The 19,965-nt window shown below is 41.4% G+C and overlaps 1 protein-coding gene across 1 annotated transcript; it reads left to right on the top strand.

Moving 5' to 3' along the window:
- Positions 1-13,419: 13,419 nt before the first annotated feature.
- usf1 (upstream transcription factor 1) lies at positions 13,420-19,937 on the top strand. Its single transcript, XM_055045730.1, has 11 exons — positions 13,420-13,566; positions 14,208-14,254; positions 14,396-14,445; positions 15,987-16,102; positions 16,276-16,389; positions 16,588-16,741; positions 17,404-17,491; positions 17,609-17,667; positions 18,028-18,122; positions 18,207-18,335; positions 19,223-19,937. The coding sequence occupies exons 2-11, from the start codon at positions 14,247-14,249 to the stop codon at positions 19,310-19,312; spliced, it is 903 nt and encodes a 300-aa protein (XP_054901705.1). The 5' UTR covers positions 13,420-13,566; positions 14,208-14,246; the 3' UTR covers positions 19,313-19,937.
- Positions 19,938-19,965: the final 28 nt, after the last annotated feature.

Here is a 19,965-nt window from a genome sequence, read left to right as displayed (position 1 = left end):
CACAGACAGAAACACCCAAATAGATGGCATATTAACCTATTGAAGAGTTTCAGCAAGATGCTCCGTGCTTTTCTAATGTACAAATATTTGGGTCTCATTAACCTGATGAAGCACAGAAAATGCTCAGACTCACTCCAAGAACAGTTTTAGAAGCCTGTGAAAACCTACGAACGCGTTGGATGAGAGAAAACATGCAGGTTTCTGCATCCCAACTGGGGGATCTGTAAAAACAATTAGTTCTGTCCAACACTTCTCACTGTGGAGCAACAGGTGCCATGGAGTGCCTGTGGTATTGATCGAGTGCAAAGAGAAATGTAGCCGATTTTCAGTCTTACCATGCTTCCTTGTCTTCTTTTTTTGTCCTGAGGGTCACAGCTATGGAGGAAACACAAGAATCAGTGTAAAGGGTGGGGCTGGACATGATGAGATAAACAGCTGGATTGGAGCCAGATGGGAGGTCTGTGGAATAAAAATGACTGAGTGCTGTACTGTACATCACATACTCTCTGCATCTGAGTGCATTTGGTGATTTCAAATGTAAGACGTTTTGGTTTTGTTTTGACAATTTGCAACACAAACCATTCAAATTTTAGCTGCTGTGAAAGAAGACAATAATTCTAATAGCAATAATGTAGAACAATATTATTAATTTACTCTTCTTCTGTAACTGACTATTGTTTTGGTTTCCTTATATTAACATAGTTGATATATTAATCATGGTAAATTTGAGTAATCACAATCAAATGATAGCAATTAAGCAATTATTGAAATAATTTAGATTATTTTCAATTGAAAGAAAGCATATGGAACATTGATTGTTAATTGGTGTATACAAAAGCCACTTGCTGAAAAAAGCAACACATTCAGAGGAATAATTAAGCCAAAATCATTTAAAAAATGTTGTATTTGCATGTCGACGGGAAGATGGAACCTATTGGAGTCTGCAAAAGGCTTGAGACCAAGAAAGAGGCCGATGAGTGTGAACAGAAAGTCAGAGGTACAACAGAATGTTTTTAAACCAACGCACGTTCATGAATCACGTGTTAGAATGGTGACGTCTAGACTAAATTATAGACAAGATTTACGAAAACAATCATCATCATTTCCAAAGATGAAAAATAACATGTTCAAAGTCTGATTCCAGCTCCCTCTGCAGATGACACGGCTCTCTGGTAATCAGTGCACATCCTGTTTGTGAGGAAGGGAAGCGACGACCCTCTTGGGGGGCATAACCTTCACAGCCTAAAGGTGAGGCTGAAATCAATTAGCATGATGTAATGTGTTGAATTCACAGCACAGCTTCAAGCTTCACCTGCTCCTCTGGTCTGATCACAGTGAGTGTGGGGATGAGGAGAGTGATGACAGTTTTATATGTGCTGCAAGAGTAAACTGCACTATAGCCCTTTAGACAGAAATCTACAATTACAATCAAGGGAAATTAGTAATTAGCAATAATCTGTCATCAAATAGCAAAAGATTCTTTCTTTTTTTCCCTCTTGAACAGTTTTGAACATCTCAGTGAGCATCCAGATGCTAGCATCCAAGCTATGAGTGCAGGCTTATGTCTAATTTCTTTCTCTCTGTCAGATGTTCTTGCTAATGTTATTGATCCCATGACAGTAAATCAAATTAGCTGAGTTGATAATTTATTTATAATTAGTATGACTGAGATTTATGTTATTTCTAATGTTATTGATTCATTGACAGTGAATCTAACGAGCAGAGTTGATCACTTATTTATAATTAGTATGACTGAGATTTATGTTATTTCTACATAAAATTTAAAAGAGATTATTTTCGATTGAAAGAAAGCATATGGAACATTAGAACAAAAGATTTATTGAATCTTTTAGTTAGTTTTTTATGTCACATGAGTTCCACCCTAAGCAGGCCTGGAGAATAAACCAGTAACACTCTATATGTTGATAAACACATGATCAGATAAAATATTCAATAACTTCAATGAACTTGGAATAAAAACAATAAATGCTTGGCATTCTGGGAAATGTAGACAGAGGAAAAGCATTAACCACCCAACCTCTAATGGACAGTTAAACAAGGTTGGTGATGTCACAGTGGGACAGCGGGGAGGCGGGGTTTAGGAGAGAGAGAGGGACCTACATCCCTGTCTCTCAGACCATCAGACCGTCAGTTCCCGAAACCACACACACATGCACACACCCATAAAACACACCATAAAGCACACAAAGGGTCAGAGCAAATAATACAAATAATTCAACAGTTAAGTGAAAATGTCGCCCACAATATTTGCAGATTTAACAATGGAAGGTTTTTTTTTAGAATAAAACTGCATGTTTTATTGAAATCATGTCAAATCATACTCACACATTGACAACTTCTTCTTTTTGTTATATTTCATGATATTTGGCAAACCAGTCAGTGTTTTATGTGTTTTCTTTTCCCATGTTTTTGTGATCCATTAGAGTTACTGTGTTCATATTCACACAAGGGGGAAAAGTCTCTGTTTGTGGTGAAGAGGTCACGGTCTGTTTGCATGACGAAGTCAAACATTTTACACAGTTTATAGTGCAGTTGTGTAAAATCACCATGACTCTGATACCAGACCACAGAGTAGTATTGACATGATTCTGATTATTTTTTCCACTGTTTAACTTTGAGCTCTCAGTGGTGGGTAAACACAGAAAAATAGCAGGATATTCATCAGATCAAACTTTTAGAAAACTTTAGTCTCCAAACTGAATGTGAGGAACTTTTTCATTTTACACTGAATAGATCCACATTCATTCAAGTGCAGAGGCCAAAGGCAATCGAAGGGTGTAGGTGGAACCTGAGTGGGTGAAACACGGTGAGGGAGAGTGGGGGGCCTCTGTCATCTACAGACTGAATCTGAGGACATTCACAGACAGTCATGGATCATCTCTGGACCCAGATGTGGAAATGGACTCTGTGTGTCCTCTTGTCTGTGGGCCGAGGATCAGCTGCACCGTGAGTCTTTCTGCATTTATAAACAATAATGTGTTGATGTTATTGAACCATGTTCAGATCCCATCAAAGTCTGATTACTTAATGCAGTGGCTGTGTGTATCTGTGAATCTGTCTGTAGACATTACATGGTGGTCATTCCTGCTGTTCTCGAGTCTGGAGCAGAGACTAAATTCTGTGCCAGTCTCCTGCAGCCCACTGAGTCTCTGCTCATGACGGTCACTCTGGTGTCGCAGCACAGCAACGTAACTCTGCTGGAGAAAACATCCAGCACCGAATTTAATGAGTGCTTCCAGTTTCAGGTCGGCTCCCAGCAAAGCTTTTCATTCACGCGCTTGTATTTAAACATGTCAGCATCTTGAATCCTCATCCAATGAGAATAGACATAAGAAAATTCATAAAGCATAATCGAAATGTATGTAATATTGCAATTTAATTCACCCAGCGCATAATGGGTTTACATACGTGTCAGTGCAGATTTCTGTATCTTTAATAAATGTTTTGGGTTTTTTTTTTTACAAAGAAAATGATGGTGTTAATAGATATCCCAAATACAATTGAAACCATATGTTTATATACAACTTTTTCTCACAGTCTGAAGTTAAATCATCCCAAAACTCCTGTTGCTAATTCCAGAGGTCATTGTTTTTTGTTTTGTTTTTTTCTGTAATGTCCATCAAATTGAGAAGTATACTGTCATGACTTCAGCGTTTCTGCTCCACCTTCTGCGCTGATTGCTCATCACTCTCACCTGCACTGTGCTGCTCCCTATTTATACAGCTGATTTTCTCCAACTCAGTGCGAGATCGTCTGTTGCCCTTGTCACAGCTTTCAAGCCATTGTTTCATGTCCCAAGGAGTTTTCTGGTTTACTGATCCTGCCTGTTTTTTGACCTTAGATTCTGCCTTGTCCTTCGGCTGCTGAAAGTACTCTGATCTCCTGTTAAAGAACCCTGCATGTCGCCGACCCTGCCTCCTGCTTGCTGTTTGCTGGATTATCTGTGCCTGTTGCTCTCCTGTGTATGACCCTGGATCGTCTCTCTACTCCGTCTCTGGTTTGTGGACTTTGCCCCTGTGGTCTGTTTGTTCTCTGAGCCCCCAAGACTGTCTGTTGTCCTGTCATCCTACTTCGTCCCACCCCCAGCTGGATCCCTGTCCCCTGTGGATCCCTCCTCCCTTATCTGCTCATTTTTTCCCACCCCGTTCAGTCCCATCGAAATTATTTTTTTGTCATTAAAACTTCTGATTTAACTTTCTCCTGTGTTGGCTGCGTTTTGGGTTCTGGCTTAGTTTGCTTACCTTTACAGTACGATCTCGCCATTATGAACCCACAGCCAAATCCTGATTGGTGTTCCAAGGTGGAGGGTGCTATTTCTGGCCTTGAGAGAAATGTCCAGGAGATTTTACAGGGACTTTCTTCTCTAAGGGTTTCCCAAGCCCAAGCTAGCCCCCCAGTTATGCGGCCACCCCCCCTTTCGGTCACTCCCATGGCTAACGCTAGTAGTGAGCCCAAGATTCCGCCCCCTGAGCGTTTTGATGGGGATCCTGAACAATGCAGACCTTTTTTGACCCAGTGTTCTTTGGTTTTTGAACTCCAGCCCTCTGCCTTCCCATCTGAGTGGGCCAAGGTGGCCTATGCTATCCCTACTGTCTGGCAAGGCTAAGCTGTGGGGAACTTCTGAGTGGGAGAATGATGCTGACAGCTGTGACTCATTCTCAGAGTTCTCTGACGAGATGAAGAGGGTTTTCGATCCTATCCGTCCTGAGAGAGAGGCTGCCAGGAGACTGTTTTCTCTCAAACAGGGCTCTCGACCTGTAACGGACTACATAATCAATTTCCATGCCCTGAAGTCCAGTTGTTTTTGGAATAATGAAGCCCTGTTTGACGTTTTTTACCAGGGTCTGACTGATGACATCAAGGATGAGATCGCTACCCGTGACCCTCCCAAGACTCTCGAGGCCTTAGAAAGACTTGCCACATGGATAGACCAACGCCTCCGCGAACGTAAAAGGGAGAGGTCTTCATCTAATTATCAAAGAAGGGTTTCAACCGTTCAGGTCAGTCAAGGCAGCATGCCCAGAGTCCTCACGCCCCCCCCTTGTTGAGACTGAGGAGCCCATGCAGCTGGGTAGAGCCAGACTCTCAGCTGAAGAGAAAGAGAGGAGGTTCAAGAATCATCTGTGTTTCTACTGCGGAGAGAAGAACCATCAAGCTCTTAACTGCCCGTCAAAAGGACAGGCTCAGTAAGGCTGGGGGGTCCTTGCTGAGCCCGATCTTCAGATCTCAGAACCCTTCCCCCATCAGATTTCTGGACTCTCTTGAAGGGAGGGAAGTTCCTGTTTTCATTGATTCTGGTGCTGATGCTGACTTTATTGATGTTGGTCTAGCTCATAAGCTTGCACTAGAGTTGGAACTTCTAGAGAAACCACGTGAGATTTTTGCTATTGATGGGCATCTTATTGATCAAGTCACTCACTCCACTAAGCCTACTTCTGTGCTTATTTCAGGAAATCACCACGACAGGATCACATTTCTGCTGACCAGGTCTCCAGAGATTCCGGTGATTCTGTGACGCCCTTGGCTCATCAAACACAATCCTGTCATTGACTGGTTCACTGGTGAGGTTCAGTCTTGGGGACCATCTTGCTCCACTTCATGTCTGCGGGAAGCCCCTATCATGGTATCTCCCTGTGAGATCAACCAAGATTACCCAGACTTGTCTAAAGTCCCTGAGGTTTATCATGATTTGTGTGAAGTGTTTAACAAGTCTAAGGCAACTTCTCTGCCTCCCCACAGAGAGTATGACTGTGCTATTGATCTTCGGCCTGGAACCACCCCACCCCGGGGCAGATTGTATTCCATTTCTGGTCCCGAAAGACAGGCGATGGAGGAATACATTTCTGATGCCCTCAAGGCTGGACTAATCAGAAAATCTTCTTCTCCAGCAGGTGCTGGATTCTTCTTTGTGGGCAAGAAGGATGGGTCTCTTAGGCCATGCATTGATTATCGAGGCCTTAATGAAATTACAGTTAAGAACAGGTACCCTCTGCCCCTCATGTCTTCTGCTTTTGAGCTCCTTCAAGGTTGTACGGTGTTCACTAAGCTGGACCTGCGTAATGCCTACCATCTGGTCCGCATAAGAGAAGGAGACGAATGGAAGACGGCCTTCAACACCCCTTCCGGGCATTATGAATACCTGGTCATGCCCTTTGGGCTCACTAATGCACCAGCTGTTTTCCAGGCGCTGGTTAATGATGTTTTAAGGGACATGCTAAACAGATTTGTTTTCGTGTACCTTGACGACATCTTGATTTTTTCGAAGGATCTACCTACCCATGTCAAGCATGTCCGTGAGGTTCTTCTCAGGCTTCTCCAAAATAAGTTATTTGTTAAGGCGGAGAAGTGTGCATTCCATCAATCATCTATATCCTTTCTTGGTTTTGTCATAGCTCCTGGCAGGATTAACATGGATCCTTCTAAGGTGGCAGCCGTCTTGGAGTGGCCCAACCCTTGTAGTTTGAAGGAGCTCCAACGGTTTCTTGGGTTTGCCAACTTTTATCGCCGTTTCATCAAGGGTTACAGTTCATGATTTAAAATGACTTTTAAATTTAAAAAAATCTCATTGTGTCATCTCACTGTTTCACACAGGGACATGTGGGCTGGATTTTTTTCTCTGTTAATAATAAACACCATTCAGAAACTGTATTTTGTGTTTCCTTCTGTTGTCTTTGACTAGTTTTACAGAGGTTAAGGTTCTGAACCACACAAGTCCAATAAAGATGCTTAAAAATAGAAAATAATGAGGGGGCAAATACTTTTTCACATCAGTAACAAAGCAGTTCAAAGTCCTTGCATAATAAAAACAAAACACAATATTCGGCTGTAAATCCATTATAAGGACTTTATAGCGGGTGATGAGCTCTATCTTCCTGGTTTTAATGAAAACGGCAGCAGCAGCAGCGTTAACTGTAGCTGGAGAATATTCTATTTATTTACGTCAATGTTTTTTAACAGATCTATGAGAACAATGTCACAGTAAGAAATGCAACCAGAAAATTTCTGAAGAAATTTAAAAGGGCCCTGCCAAAGTGTGACAGTCGGTTGGAACCCAGCATTGATGCTAATACAAATTAGCATCAATGCTAAACTAAGCTGCAATGTACGCAATAGCATGAGAAAAGTCACAAGCATGTTAAGTAACACGGACCTACGCCATTCAGTATGTTGAAATAAGTGTTCAGTTAAAATGAGCCAAATTGCTAGCATTAGCATATGGGGCATCATTAGCATGTTGTCTTACATTGACTTCCTCCATTTAGTATGCTAAGCATGGCTAATAAGAAAAATAGCTACAAGCTTTTTTTAGGGAAAAGGCTAATAGGGCAGCAATGAAATGCTAATGTTTGTGCTAATATTTGTGCTAATGTTAATAAGTACAATTAACTGAGAGAAAAAGATAGTAAAGGCTAATATTAAAGTAAGTAAATATTATTACTAATACTTAGGCTTTTATTTTGAAATTTCCAGTAAGCTTTATTTTAAATGGCTAAACTCATCCTATTAGTAACAGTGGTTGGGTTGAATCAGTTATATAATGCCCAAAACATTTCACCATGTCTGTAGTTCTAAGATTCTGCTCAGCCTCCTTCTCTAGTAAGTCAGCGTTCCGCCATTACTGTAGTTCTAACCTTCAGCCATCATTGTAGTTCTAAAGGGCAGCTCTGCCTTCAGCCGACTGTCATGTGTGTGAGACAGAAAGGTGGAGAAAGAATTTTGTCTTTGTGAGACACAGTCAGTTCTTCTGAAAAAAGCAGTCAGAACAACTTCCTGTTCAGGAACCGTGAGACGTATTCACAAACCGTTTGAAGCGTGAGAGAGGGCTATTTCTCATCTTTGTTAGTAGTAGATTCATATCTGTACCTCATTCACAGTAATAGCAGCGATGAGAGACAGATGGTGACATCATGACCGACTTTCATACCAATAGAAACATATTTGTGGGCGTGAGTTAAAACTGTTTTGGGATCAGAGTTTCTCACTCTAGCAGAGGAATATTGTGCAAGGCAGTGCACTGACCTGGGAGATTTTTATTTTATGGTAAAGGCTACGACAGTGCACTAACTTGAGAGGAATATTGAGGCTTTTATTTTGAAATTTTCAGTTAGTTTCATTTTAAAGGGCACAAGAATCACATGTGTAATAGTGGTGGGTTAAACCAGTCATATAATGACCAAAATAGCAACTACCTGTTATGAAAAATATGAAGGCTTTTATTATGTCGGGTATGTGATGCTGTCATTTCAACAGTCCACTGTGGTTGTCAGTTAAGGGGTATCATGTTTCATGAGTCAGATGGTTCTTACTTCCTTTGCTCTTCTCCATCTTGTCTGTATTAAATATTCCGTCAAGGTGATATTTATATATTTCTAAATATTACTGAGGTAACTCACTGTTCCACCATCACTGTAGTTTTTAACTGCATGTTAATCCCTCTGAACGCATCATTATCAGGTCAGAATGTTCAGTTCCAATGACATCAGCAGTGATGACATCACTCTATGATACCACAAAGGAATCTCTCTCTTGAACGTAACTCACAGGCAGTTTTCTTAGACCTGTTCCACAGTTCTATCGTGACAGGTCACTCTTCAGAGCATGTTCAAAACAAGCGGGATATCGATTCTGGATATTACACACCTTTCAGAGAAGCAGGAATTTACCAGAATACAGACATGCAGCAACAACAGATTGCTTGTGAACATGAAGCTTTTCCAGCTGAGCTTTCATGGGTCGACATGATGGACCTCAACATCCAAGTTGACTACAATGCAGTGGTTTTCCCTTTTGAGGATGACAGTGACAGTCCCATTGAGCCGGAAGATGAATCAGCAGAAATCCAGGAGGAATCAAGTCCTTCAAGCAACTTTGAGAGTCCAACATCACTGGAAGTCAAGCAGGAAACAAATCCCTCTGCTGGCTTCAAGATGACCCCCTCAGTGGAAGTCGTGGAAGAGAAGAGCCAACCAACACGTCATTGATCTCACAAAGCAGGTAGACGATCTTAAAAAAGGACTGGAGAGTAAGATTTTTGATCTCCATGAGGAAAGAGACCAAAGGATTGCATATCAGGCTAAAGTCAAATCACAGCAGCAGGAGATTCAGAAACTGCAAAAAAATGTTAGAAGAAGAACGTCACATGCAAGTCAAACATCAACATGGAAGAAACGTGCCAGAGATTAAAGATGTGTCAAAGATTTCTTGCTCTTCCAAAGTTACAGCCGACAAGAACATTCTTCAACAGCTGGAGTACTTCAAGAGGGAGGCTGAAAAATACGCCTCCCGCAACAAAGGTCTGGTAGAAGTAATGGTTGAAGAATACAGAGTGAAACTTAAATATGAGGAGCAGCTCAAAAGTCACTCTGAGCAAGCTTCCAAATTCAAAGCACAGGAGGAAACATTGAAATCTCTGCAGGGTCAGATTTCAGACCAGAAGGTGAAGCTGAAACTTGCTCTGGAAAACAACCATCCTAGAGTCTCCATCCAACCAGAGGCCCCCCTGCAAACAGAAGACTCCCTATAGGAGACCAAGGAAAGACAGACCTTTAATCAATGAGGGGTCTCCATGCATAACCTAGCTTGGCCTTTGTGTCGATCTAAACCCAGGTTACAAACAGGAGGCTCCCTAAAAACAGAGGAGACCAAGGAAAGACAGACCTCCACTCAATTATGGAGGTCCGAGGAAAGAGAGACCAACAATCAACCAGGGGGCTCCATGCATAGCCTGGCTCAGCCTTTGCACCGACCCAAACTCAGGTTGCAGACAGAGGAGTCATGCAAAGCCAAACTTCCACACAAACATGGAGGTCCGAGGAAAGACAGACGTCCATGGGACCAACCTCCACTGATTGCATGAAGGGCCTTCATATTGGAAATGGCATGAAGGCCAAGCTCTGCCCGACTCGGCCGGTATGTCGACCCACACCCAGGTGGAACTAAGCAAGGTCTCTATCCAAACCCAGGGTTTGCTAAAACTGGACATTATTCTGAAATTCAAGGCTTGACACAAATTTGGGAAATATAAACAGACACCAGGCCTCAGCCCGAATAAAATTCCTGACTCCGACATCAATGGATTCAACAAAAAAAACAAACTATATAGTCTATATTCTGTCAAAATTTAATCGGAGGAGTGATTGATGACCTTTGACCTCTAATCAAACACCCCACCCCCTTCCGGTGTTAGGTTACAACCCCTCCTTAAATGAACATTCCTTAGACATCTGTTGTTTCCACCTCTCTGCCCCCCTCTTTGTTTTCTTGAAACAAAAAGATGCTGGCAACTCATTCTTATTCTATCCAATGTTGATGAGGACGATTTCTTGCAGGTGCATGGAGTCCAAACATCTGTTCCGCCTTCCAGGTCAGCAATGTCCTGGCTCCATCTGGTGGTAGACTATGAGAAGGCAGCAGACAGAAAAGAACTCCCAACAAAGGCCAAAACCCCAACTGTTTAATGTTCAAATGACTCTTTAAAATCACGTTTTCATGCAGAACATAAGCCACATAAACAACTGTATTTACAAAACATGTTCAAACAGAATCTCTGGAAAGAAAGGCAACACTTCACAAGTCATTTTAAAATATGGTCCAGTAAGTCTGCTCTCAGAAGTACATGTTGTTCAAAACATTCCTCCAATGATTATGTGACTAGTTGTCGGTCACATATGGCAACAAATATTACAACGGTTCATTCATAAACGTGATTCCCTTCCTTGTTCCTCTCGCTGGTTTAACTCAGTGGTTACTTCGTTCAACTCTTCTATGCAGAAATGTTGTCCCTCCCCCGAACGGGGATCAAACCACGGCCGCTGTCCAGCGTTTTGAGCCTCTTTATACCAGCCGAAATGTTTCCAATCTGTAACAAAGTCATCAATGTTTCTTTCAGTAAAGGAATTGATTAAGTTGTTTATTTGAACTCCCTCAAATATTTGCTGTAGTGAAAGCAGCTGGTCCGTGGACGGTTCAATGTCAATTTCTAAGAGTGGCTAGAAAGTGGGAACAGCTGTTGTCAGCATTTTTATTGATGAGTTTTAGTAGCATTTTCTTGTGTTGTTGGTTTATTCAGTAACGGAAATGGAAATGTTGGCGAAAAGTTACAAAAAATAGTTTCTTTCTATGTGAGCTCAACAGTGACCCCTGTCGGCTTTCATGAGTTTATTTAACATGTCATGTCAGCTGTTGTTACTTTGAACGCCCGCTGAATGCCTTCACACTCCTCCATAGAAAAATAGCTCTTTATAATGTGTGATATTTGTGTTTGATTCCGGTCCTCGGTTTCTCTCTTGCACGTCTTTCTCCTTCTCTAAACATCTAAATCAGGAACATTGTTCTTTATTGCTGTCACTCTTTTGTTTTCCTTTTTGATTTCTGTAATCCCAGCATAATTCACAATTTTTTCCAAATTGAAAATTTTGATTTCTTCTTTTCAGCATCCTCCGTGGTGTTAATGTCAGGATGGTCCAAATCATCCAGCATGTTTTCTCCAGAGATCCTGGTCTCTCCTGTGGTGTCTGGATCTGTGGAACAACCCAGTCAGTTTTCTCCTGGTGAAACATCTGGGTTTAAATCAGTAAGCAGGTCGACTTGTCTCTGTGAGTCTTCCTCCTCCTCTGGTAAAACTGGGGCATGTTTTTGTTCTAAATCTTCTTCCTCGGCTCTCAGCATGTTGGGCAGCAGGAGGTCTGCTTTTACTCTTTGCAAATCATTTCTCATACAACACCTTGTTCTCCTTGTTGTTCATAATGAGAGTTGAGCTCCTTGTACAATTTTTTAACATTCTCCAACTCAGGGTGGGCAGTCCGTCCTTTCTCTTCTCTGGTGTCTTCATTCTCGTCTCTGATGCTGTCGATAATTCGCCTTGTCCTCCTCCAATTTCTCCAGATGGCTTTTTCTCTCCTCACTTACCTGCAGTTGTAGTTTTTCAAGTTGTTTTTGCAGCTCAGACTGGTTTCTTTCATGCATAATAATTTCTTTCTTTTCTTTTGAAAGCCGTTTCATCGTGCTGTTTCTTGGTCTGGTATATTTCAGCCTCCTGCTGTAATTGGATAACGTCTGTTTCATATTTACTCTTTCATGAGTTTATTTATTCATATAAAGCGTGAAGCTGATCGAATTCGTGTTGCGTCTTCTTTTCCCTCTTTTGCACAATTGCGATGTCTCTTGACATTTTCTGGAAGAGCCTATCCTTTTCAGCTCTCGGGTTGCTGATGAGCTGCTGATTCTCTCTCTCTTTCTCTTTCTTGTCCAGAAGGGCCTTGTCCTCCTCCAATTTCTCCAGATCAGATTGCCTCTCCTGACTTATCTACAGATCAAGTTTTTCAAATTGTTCTTGCAGCTCACAATAGTTTATTCCGTGGATAATGTTCTCTTTCTTTTCTTTTGAAAGAGCCATTTCCTCTTGCTGAATCTGGTACTGGTTTCATCCTCCTGCTTTGAATCCAGAATGTTTTTTTCATATTTACTCTTTAGATCTTCATATAAAATGTGAAGCTGATCAAGTTCTTGCTTTAGTCCTGAAGCTTTCACAGCTGGAATTGAATTCTTTGCATAAACTTTTGATTTGATTCAATTCGTCCTTCAATAGTTTCTGGTTGTCTATCAAGAATGTGATGTTTTGTGTCATTTCTTGAATCATATCATCTTTTTCATCTCTCCGATTCTCCAGGACATGTTCCTCACTGAGCTTCACTTCATTAATGGTTGGTGTCTCGACCTCTTGAATTACCGGAGCAATGTCTCCTTCATACTGAGAGTGCAGCTCCTCGTAGAAAATCTTCAGTTCATCCATTTCTTCTTGGAAGGTCTTACTTTTGTCCTTCTCAGCATGTATTTCGGCCACTTTTGCTTCAAGGTGGGCCACCTTTAAATCTTCAAACCGTTGTTCCAAGTCCTCTTTCTCCAGGTCCTTCACATCAAGGTGAGCCTGAGAAACAATGGTCACAGCTTTCAGGACTTTTGGATCACTGAACCTTTCTAGTTTCTCAAAATCCATCTTTGCCTTGAAGTAGGTTCTCAAATCTTCTTTGAGCTTTTCCTGCTTTTGTAACTAGAATTTCATCTCTTCCAGTTCCTCCTCCAGGAGGGCCAGTCTTTAGTTGTGTCTTTGTGTTTGTTGAGGCATTTTCCTTTTAGTACAGTCACTAAAGTCATCGATTGGTAAACTAACTAAGGGTCGATCGGAAAGAGCTTTGCAGGCGTCTGAACTGGTCCGTTATATTGCAAGCAATGACAAATATTCAGAATTGTGTTACATACAATTCTGCAGTTGATGACATCACAGCCTGAATCACCAGTGACATCACAGACTCTTCGTCTGCTGGTGGTTTGACATCATTCCACCACCAAATATCCATTCTTGTTTACATTCAAAATAGTCCATGCTTCTCTTGTTTTATCATAATGAGATACTATCTCATTACTATCTCATTATAATGAGATTATTTATTTATTTTTAAGAGGGTGGCAGAAACGGGCTTCCACACGCATGCGTACCATTAACGACGGAACTGCGATGACAAATCTGGGAGGAGGGTCTACGGCAGCGTAAGTACATCTTGTGCAGTGTGTCTTAAAATCGCCACATTTAGCAACGTCTTCATAATTTAAACCAAATGTTGTTTACTGTGGTTAGCGATGCTGCCCAGCAAAGCAGAGAGGAGCTGCGGTTCTTTATGAAGCATCTGTTAAAAAACAAAACACAAACCCTCTGGGCCGAGTCGTTAAGTGTTTGCTGTGACTCGGTTCGCCTCGGTGAAGCCCTTTACTTCCTGTGAAACTTCCAAATTAAAACTTTAGCTTAGTCACATCGAACAAATAAAACTCTGTGACGTGAATAAAGTCAATAAACGAAGCAGCTCGCTAATTCTGAGACTTAGCGCAAACTAAAACCCATTTATTTGAATATCGTGTATCCGTCGCATCTCCTACGCATCCGCATTTATCGTAGTAAATATATATATTTGTAAATGTCATTCCTTGTTTTATTTTGGAAACCTCAGTCGGTCTGTTTCCGTCATCTCCCATGGAAACGGCTGCGGCTCGCCTGTCGTTTCCAGCCATAGCTAACGTTAACAGTCGTTTCAGGTTCAGTCTCCTGGAGATGAGCCATTATCTGGGTCAGCAGTGCTCCGGGGTTTAAAGGAAGTTTCTCTATGGTTTTGTTAACCGTCATTTGATCTCCACAGCCCGGCTGTCGGCCTGCCCGTCCTAACCCCTCGGCTGACATGAAGAGGTGAGTGGGATGCTAGTCAGTTCGTGCTGTTTCATACCAGATAACAATAACAAAAAAGTGAACAATCAAAACGTTTTAAATGCAGTCTTAGTTTATTTAGCCACATAATAACCTTCGTTCTTGTGTTTTTGGGGCGCGCAGCCAACAGAAAAGCCCGGAGCCAGAGGGGAGCGTCACTGTTAACGAGGAAGGTAAATTCAATCTTCCTGAGCCACCTTCACTTTTTATGCATGAATATGTGTGCAGTGGTTGTTAGATCAATTGCCTTTAATGTGAGGGGATGCATCAGACATGTTTACTGCTTTGTGCCACAGTTCAGTTGTGATCTGAACATTTCCCTTTAGTTTCTACACTCACGAAAATAACTGGCAGTGACAAATGTGGAATAGCATTTTATTTCCTATAAAATAAATCCATGTTCATTGTAAGTGGTTCATATTTATATTTATAGCTGTCATATTTATATTTATATTTGTACAAAACATTTTATTTTATAGCACATCACTATTCTCTGTTTATGTCTTTGTACACCTGTTTATAAATATTTAAATCCTGTATAGCACTTCTGGATAGATGCAAACTACATTTTGTTGCTTTGTACATGTGACAGTGCAATGACAATAAAGTTGAATCCTATTCTGTTCTATTCTAATCTTTAAAAAAGTTCTCAGTAAGGAAGAAAAATATGTCTTCAGTGCAGACATGTCTTTTTTGTTGTTGCTGACTTCCTCCCATTCAGCTCCTTAAGATTATTAAATTATACTGCTTCAGTTTTTAGAGTGACAAGTGAAATCCTTCTAAAAACCTAAGTGTTCGATTCAGAAGTGAGTTGCCACCAGTGCAGAGCTTGCTCAAGAATAGCAGCAGGCAGATTTCTGTGTTTCAACACACACAGTGAGAAGGGGACTTATGCAGTGACAGGACAGACAGAAAGTCTGCAGGAAGTATGTGGACTGGACGATGTGGGATATCTGGAAAAAGAAAAGTCTGGAGAAGAAAAGGTGAACACAGATGTTTGCTGCAAGAACAACATTCTTACTGAGCACAAGTAAAAATGAAGAATGTTGCTTCTTACTTGCTCAGTAACATACCTCACAGAACCCCCAGGAAGTCATCATATGTAAATGGACTGAACTTATATAGCGCTTTTCTAGTCATTTTGACCACTCAAAGCGCTTTATACTGGAGTCACATTCACCCATAGACCGGTAGGCAATTTAGGGTTAAGTGCCTTGCCCAGAGGCACATCGACAGATGGCAGGAGGAAGCTGGAATCGAACCTACAACCTTCCGATTGCAAGACGACAACTCTGCCACACAGCCACAGCCGTCTCTACCACTGCAGCACCTCTACTTAATGTTTCACGAACACAAGAAAAGAAAATGTGTCAACAACAAACTACAAGATCTCCCAAATCAGGGCTTAAAAAACACAATGATTGCATTTTGTTCTTTCAGCCCTGAGAGAGAATAAAGAGAGAACCAATTTTTCTGTTCTTCAGGGGTTTGTACACAATTATGCACAATTATCTGGAAATGGTTTTTTTGGATTGGCTTTATTGATCACCAACTGCAGTGCTCCCAGTTCATCCACCTCCAGAAGGTATCCTTAGGACAACATGGGCAGCTATTACTGTGCAGAATTATTACGCAACTGAATGAAAACACATTTTCTCATCATGCTCTTTTTCCCCCTCCATCTTCTTAACCCTTTCATTGGTGGGTTGTTTAGGCTCTGTAGCTACAGCAGAAGATCCGGCCGCCATCGCTGCCATTCAGTCTGCCGCCACCTTCACAGACCCACAGATCAAGTATCAAGTCTTCAAGACAGAAGGAGCCGGTGGGCAGGTACGATGGAGTCGGAAATACTCGTTGTAAAGTAACACCTTTCACATAATACTTACTCACTCATATTGGCAGGAATTTCATGACCCCGCCTGACATGTCGGATTAGTGTCGTTCATAATGTGAGGCAGCGGTAAAGAGAGCGTGGGCTCTGATGGCTGCCCGTTGGGTTGCAGGTGACCTACAGAGTGATCCAGGTGTCCGATGGCCAGCTGGAGGCCCAGACAGATGGAGCTGCGGCTGTCAGTCTGGTCGCTGGTTTCCCAGCAACCACACAGACTGTCACACAGGTGGGAATTGCGCTCCCTGGCTGTAGAGCAATATCAGCAGCACATACAGTTTCCTGCTTATTGAGCAATAGATTAGCGCCCTAAAATATAAAATATAGTTTGTAAAAACTAAACAAATTCAGCCGAAAAGTTTTTGCATCTTCATTAAAATGCGCATCGTCCTTTCAGTGACCGTTGGGCTTTAATGTGTGGTTTTAGGCGGTCATCTCTCAGCCAGAAGGGCTGGAAGGGGACGGCAGCGCTGAGGCCCAGTATGCCTATTACCCAGCCTCCATTGCAGAAGCCACTGCTGGCACCATGGTAACAACAGTTCAAGCTACTGACACTCTGCTGGGCCAGACCACCCCAGCAGGTGAGCTATGCACAATTAAAGTGGCAGTGTTATGTAAAATCAACGTTATTGAGCTTTACGTTATGTTATGGTGTTATCCTCTCATCAAACACGTACCTGAAGTGTTGCTTTGATTCTTTCGTGCATGTTAGAGAAATCCTTTAATCTCCCGTGGCAACCATTCAGCCGTGCTAAACGCCTGGGCGGACCTAGCTCCGCCTTCAAGACCCAACTCTTCCTCAGAGCTGTGAGGAGGAGCAGCTCTCTCCTTTCTCACTCAGCTCCTTCAGACTAGCCAGCAGCAATTAGCAAACACCTGAGCTCATTATTGGAACTACTTCTCAGCGCAACATCAGGAAAAATGTTGCACAGAGGTTGATGGAGAAGCCATGTTGGGACGACTTCCTGAAGGCAGCGTTTCATGAAGAGGAGTTTTATTTTAACCCAGTCTTTAAGGTGTTAAATTACAATGTCAGCTTCTTTTAAATCATATTTGATTTTTATAAGAACTGAATATAACTGAATATTGATTGTGCTGTAAAATGGCACTATGTGACTGGAAAACGAGTCACACTGCTTCCTTACACTCTGAGTTTAAAGCTGTGGAAAGAGGAGGAAGAAAAATTAGCAGTAGCATAAAAGATGTCGCTTTCTGGAGTTGACTGTAAGGTTTTATTTCAAAGGTCAGCTTTATGTGATGATGTCACCCCAGGAAGTTTTAACTGGATCCAGTCAGAGGACGATAGCACCGCGCACTCAGCCATACGTAGCGTGAGTACATCCAGACTCATCAGAATGCCGTTTGGTTCAAATCAATAAGCCTCAGTTCATGAAAATCTTCTCTACTCCCCAAAATAAAGCAACTGAATCTATTTATTGTGTGTGTAGAAAGCAGGAAGCTCCTCGGGGCTCCAGGGATGAAAAACGGCGAGCGCAGCACAACGAAGGTTGGCATGCATGCTTAACGCACTCTGATTTTGTTGGGTTTTCAGTTGTTGGTTGTTGGTCAGACATGTAGTGCTTTAGATGCAGCGTCTATTGTTTCTTTAACTCTAGTGTTTGCAAACCTCTGACCTGCAGGTGCTAACTTCAGCTGATTCCAAATTCACTTTAAGATAAGATAGGAACAGAGTTTCCTCTGTCTTTCCAGCAGTGACAAGCAGTTAAATATTCATATTTAGACTCCGAGGCAGTCATTGTAACACAGGGTTTTACTAACAGTTTGATATTATCAGATATATTTTCTGTGGGGTTTTTTTCAACAACAGCTTCCTAAGAAATCTCCATTTGTCCCAATGTCCCAACAGTCGAGCGGAGGCGCAGGGACAAGATCAACAACTGGATTGTTCAGCTTTCGAAGACCATCCCAGAGTGTAACATCGACTACACCAAGACAGGCCAGGTAACCTTTGACCCCCGGAAAAACTGACCAACTATCGTTGGTCTGCCTCGACCTTTTACATCATTTCCAGGCTTTTTTTTTCAGAGTAAAGGGGGCATCCTCTCAAAAGCCTGCGATTACATCAAAGAGCTGAGACAAAGCAACATGAAGCTGGGAGAAGACATCAGCGTTCTGGAACGACTGCAGGTCGACAACCAACTACTAAGACAGGAAGTACGTCAGCGTGCGGTGTGTCTAACATTAACAGGTGTCTTCTAATCGTGCTGTTTGGACACAATTCAATTGCATGATTAGGAGGAAAAAAATGTGAATATATAGAAAGGATTGTTGCGTCCAGATTGGAAGACAATTTAAATCCAGTAGTTTAATAGTGGTGGACAGACAACCAGTCTTCAGCAAGATGGAAAAGTGGTTCTTAGGAATTTTGTGTGCAATTACAGAAGTCTCCAGACTGACGGTGTGTTAAGCCACTGTAGATAGCAAAATATGGAGTAGATTTCTGAGAAAAAAACTCTGATGTTTTTATTGTTTTTTTTTTCAGAAGTTTACTCCTCCCTTTGTCTTTTACATACAAAGCCCAAAATACGCCAAACATTCCTGAAAAAATGAGGTCAGTATTTGATTCTGACTGTTTTGGTTTGAACTCTGGCGACCTCTTGTGTCCAATCATATAGACACAAGAGGTCTATTGAATTCAGGCTACATGAGGCCTGAATAGAATGAAAATAATGCTTACTGTTCCTCTGCAGGGAAATTCAGAGGTGACATATAAGTGGAAACAAGTAGATTTATGCAAAAAAAAAAAAAAAAATCAAAGGTATAAAGGTGGAATTTAGAGTGTAAAAAAATACTGTGGAATTATTGAAAAATAACACCATGTATTTAAAAAAAAACTGAAAAAAGTACATGTAATACAGTATTTGTGCATTAAAAAAAAATCAACTAACAAGATGGATGTAAACACGTATTCCTTCTGACTCCCACCACCTGCACCGGGTCAAGACATCATTTAAGACTTTGCCCATAAATTCTTGCTTATAGTCACCATGTTTCTAATACTATCTTAAGAAATCCGATCATTTATTTGTGTGTTTTCATAGGTGGAAAACTGGGAATCCAAGAATCAGATTCTGAGGAACCTTTTGCGACAGCATGGCATTGTTGGGTCATCGAGCTCGGACCCTCAGTGAAGCCGGTTGCCAGTGAAGTATCTGAAGATGAAAACACACGGGCCAAAAGAGTACTTGAAATGCTTACAAAATATGTATCTTGTTATTGAGCATACACAATATGGGTTCATTATTAGAATATTGTTTTGAATATTCTCATCCACCCTTTGTGAAATTTTCCAGATTTTTTTTTTTTTAAGCTCTTAATTATGAAATTCACCTAGGAACTATAACATTATTTTTTTATTTAATGGGTCTGCAGTGTGTTTTTTTTTTTTTTTCAAATGAGATTTAGGAAAGCTCTTCTTGATGCCTTTTACTATGAGCATGTATGATCGATCATTCAACTCCAGTACAGGAAGCGCTTCTTATGCTTAAACTCTGTTCTAGTTGGTATAAACAGCACTCATTTTAATGTCTACAGACATTGCATTCTTGTGTTGATGTCTTTTATCATTGTCACTTTAACCAGTCGATACCAAGTTTATCATCCAGATTAAAGTCTGGGTTTGCTCTCTTTCTCTGCTTGTTGTGGACTGTAGTTACATTGCAACAATGTAACCAACGAATGGAATGGGTTTAGGAAGTCCTGCATTGGATGATAACTGTATGTCTTTATAATAAAAATGTAAATAGTGACATTCTATTTTTTGTTTGTTTGTTTATTTATCTAT

Source organism: Poeciliopsis prolifica, unplaced genomic scaffold (genome assembly GCF_027474105.1).
Source record: "Poeciliopsis prolifica strain line A6 unplaced genomic scaffold, Auburn_PproV2 SCAFFOLD022, whole genome shotgun sequence".
Lineage (NCBI taxonomy): Eukaryota > Metazoa > Chordata > Actinopteri > Cyprinodontiformes > Poeciliidae > Poeciliopsis > Poeciliopsis prolifica.
This window is presented reverse-complemented; position numbering and strand designations above follow the sequence as displayed.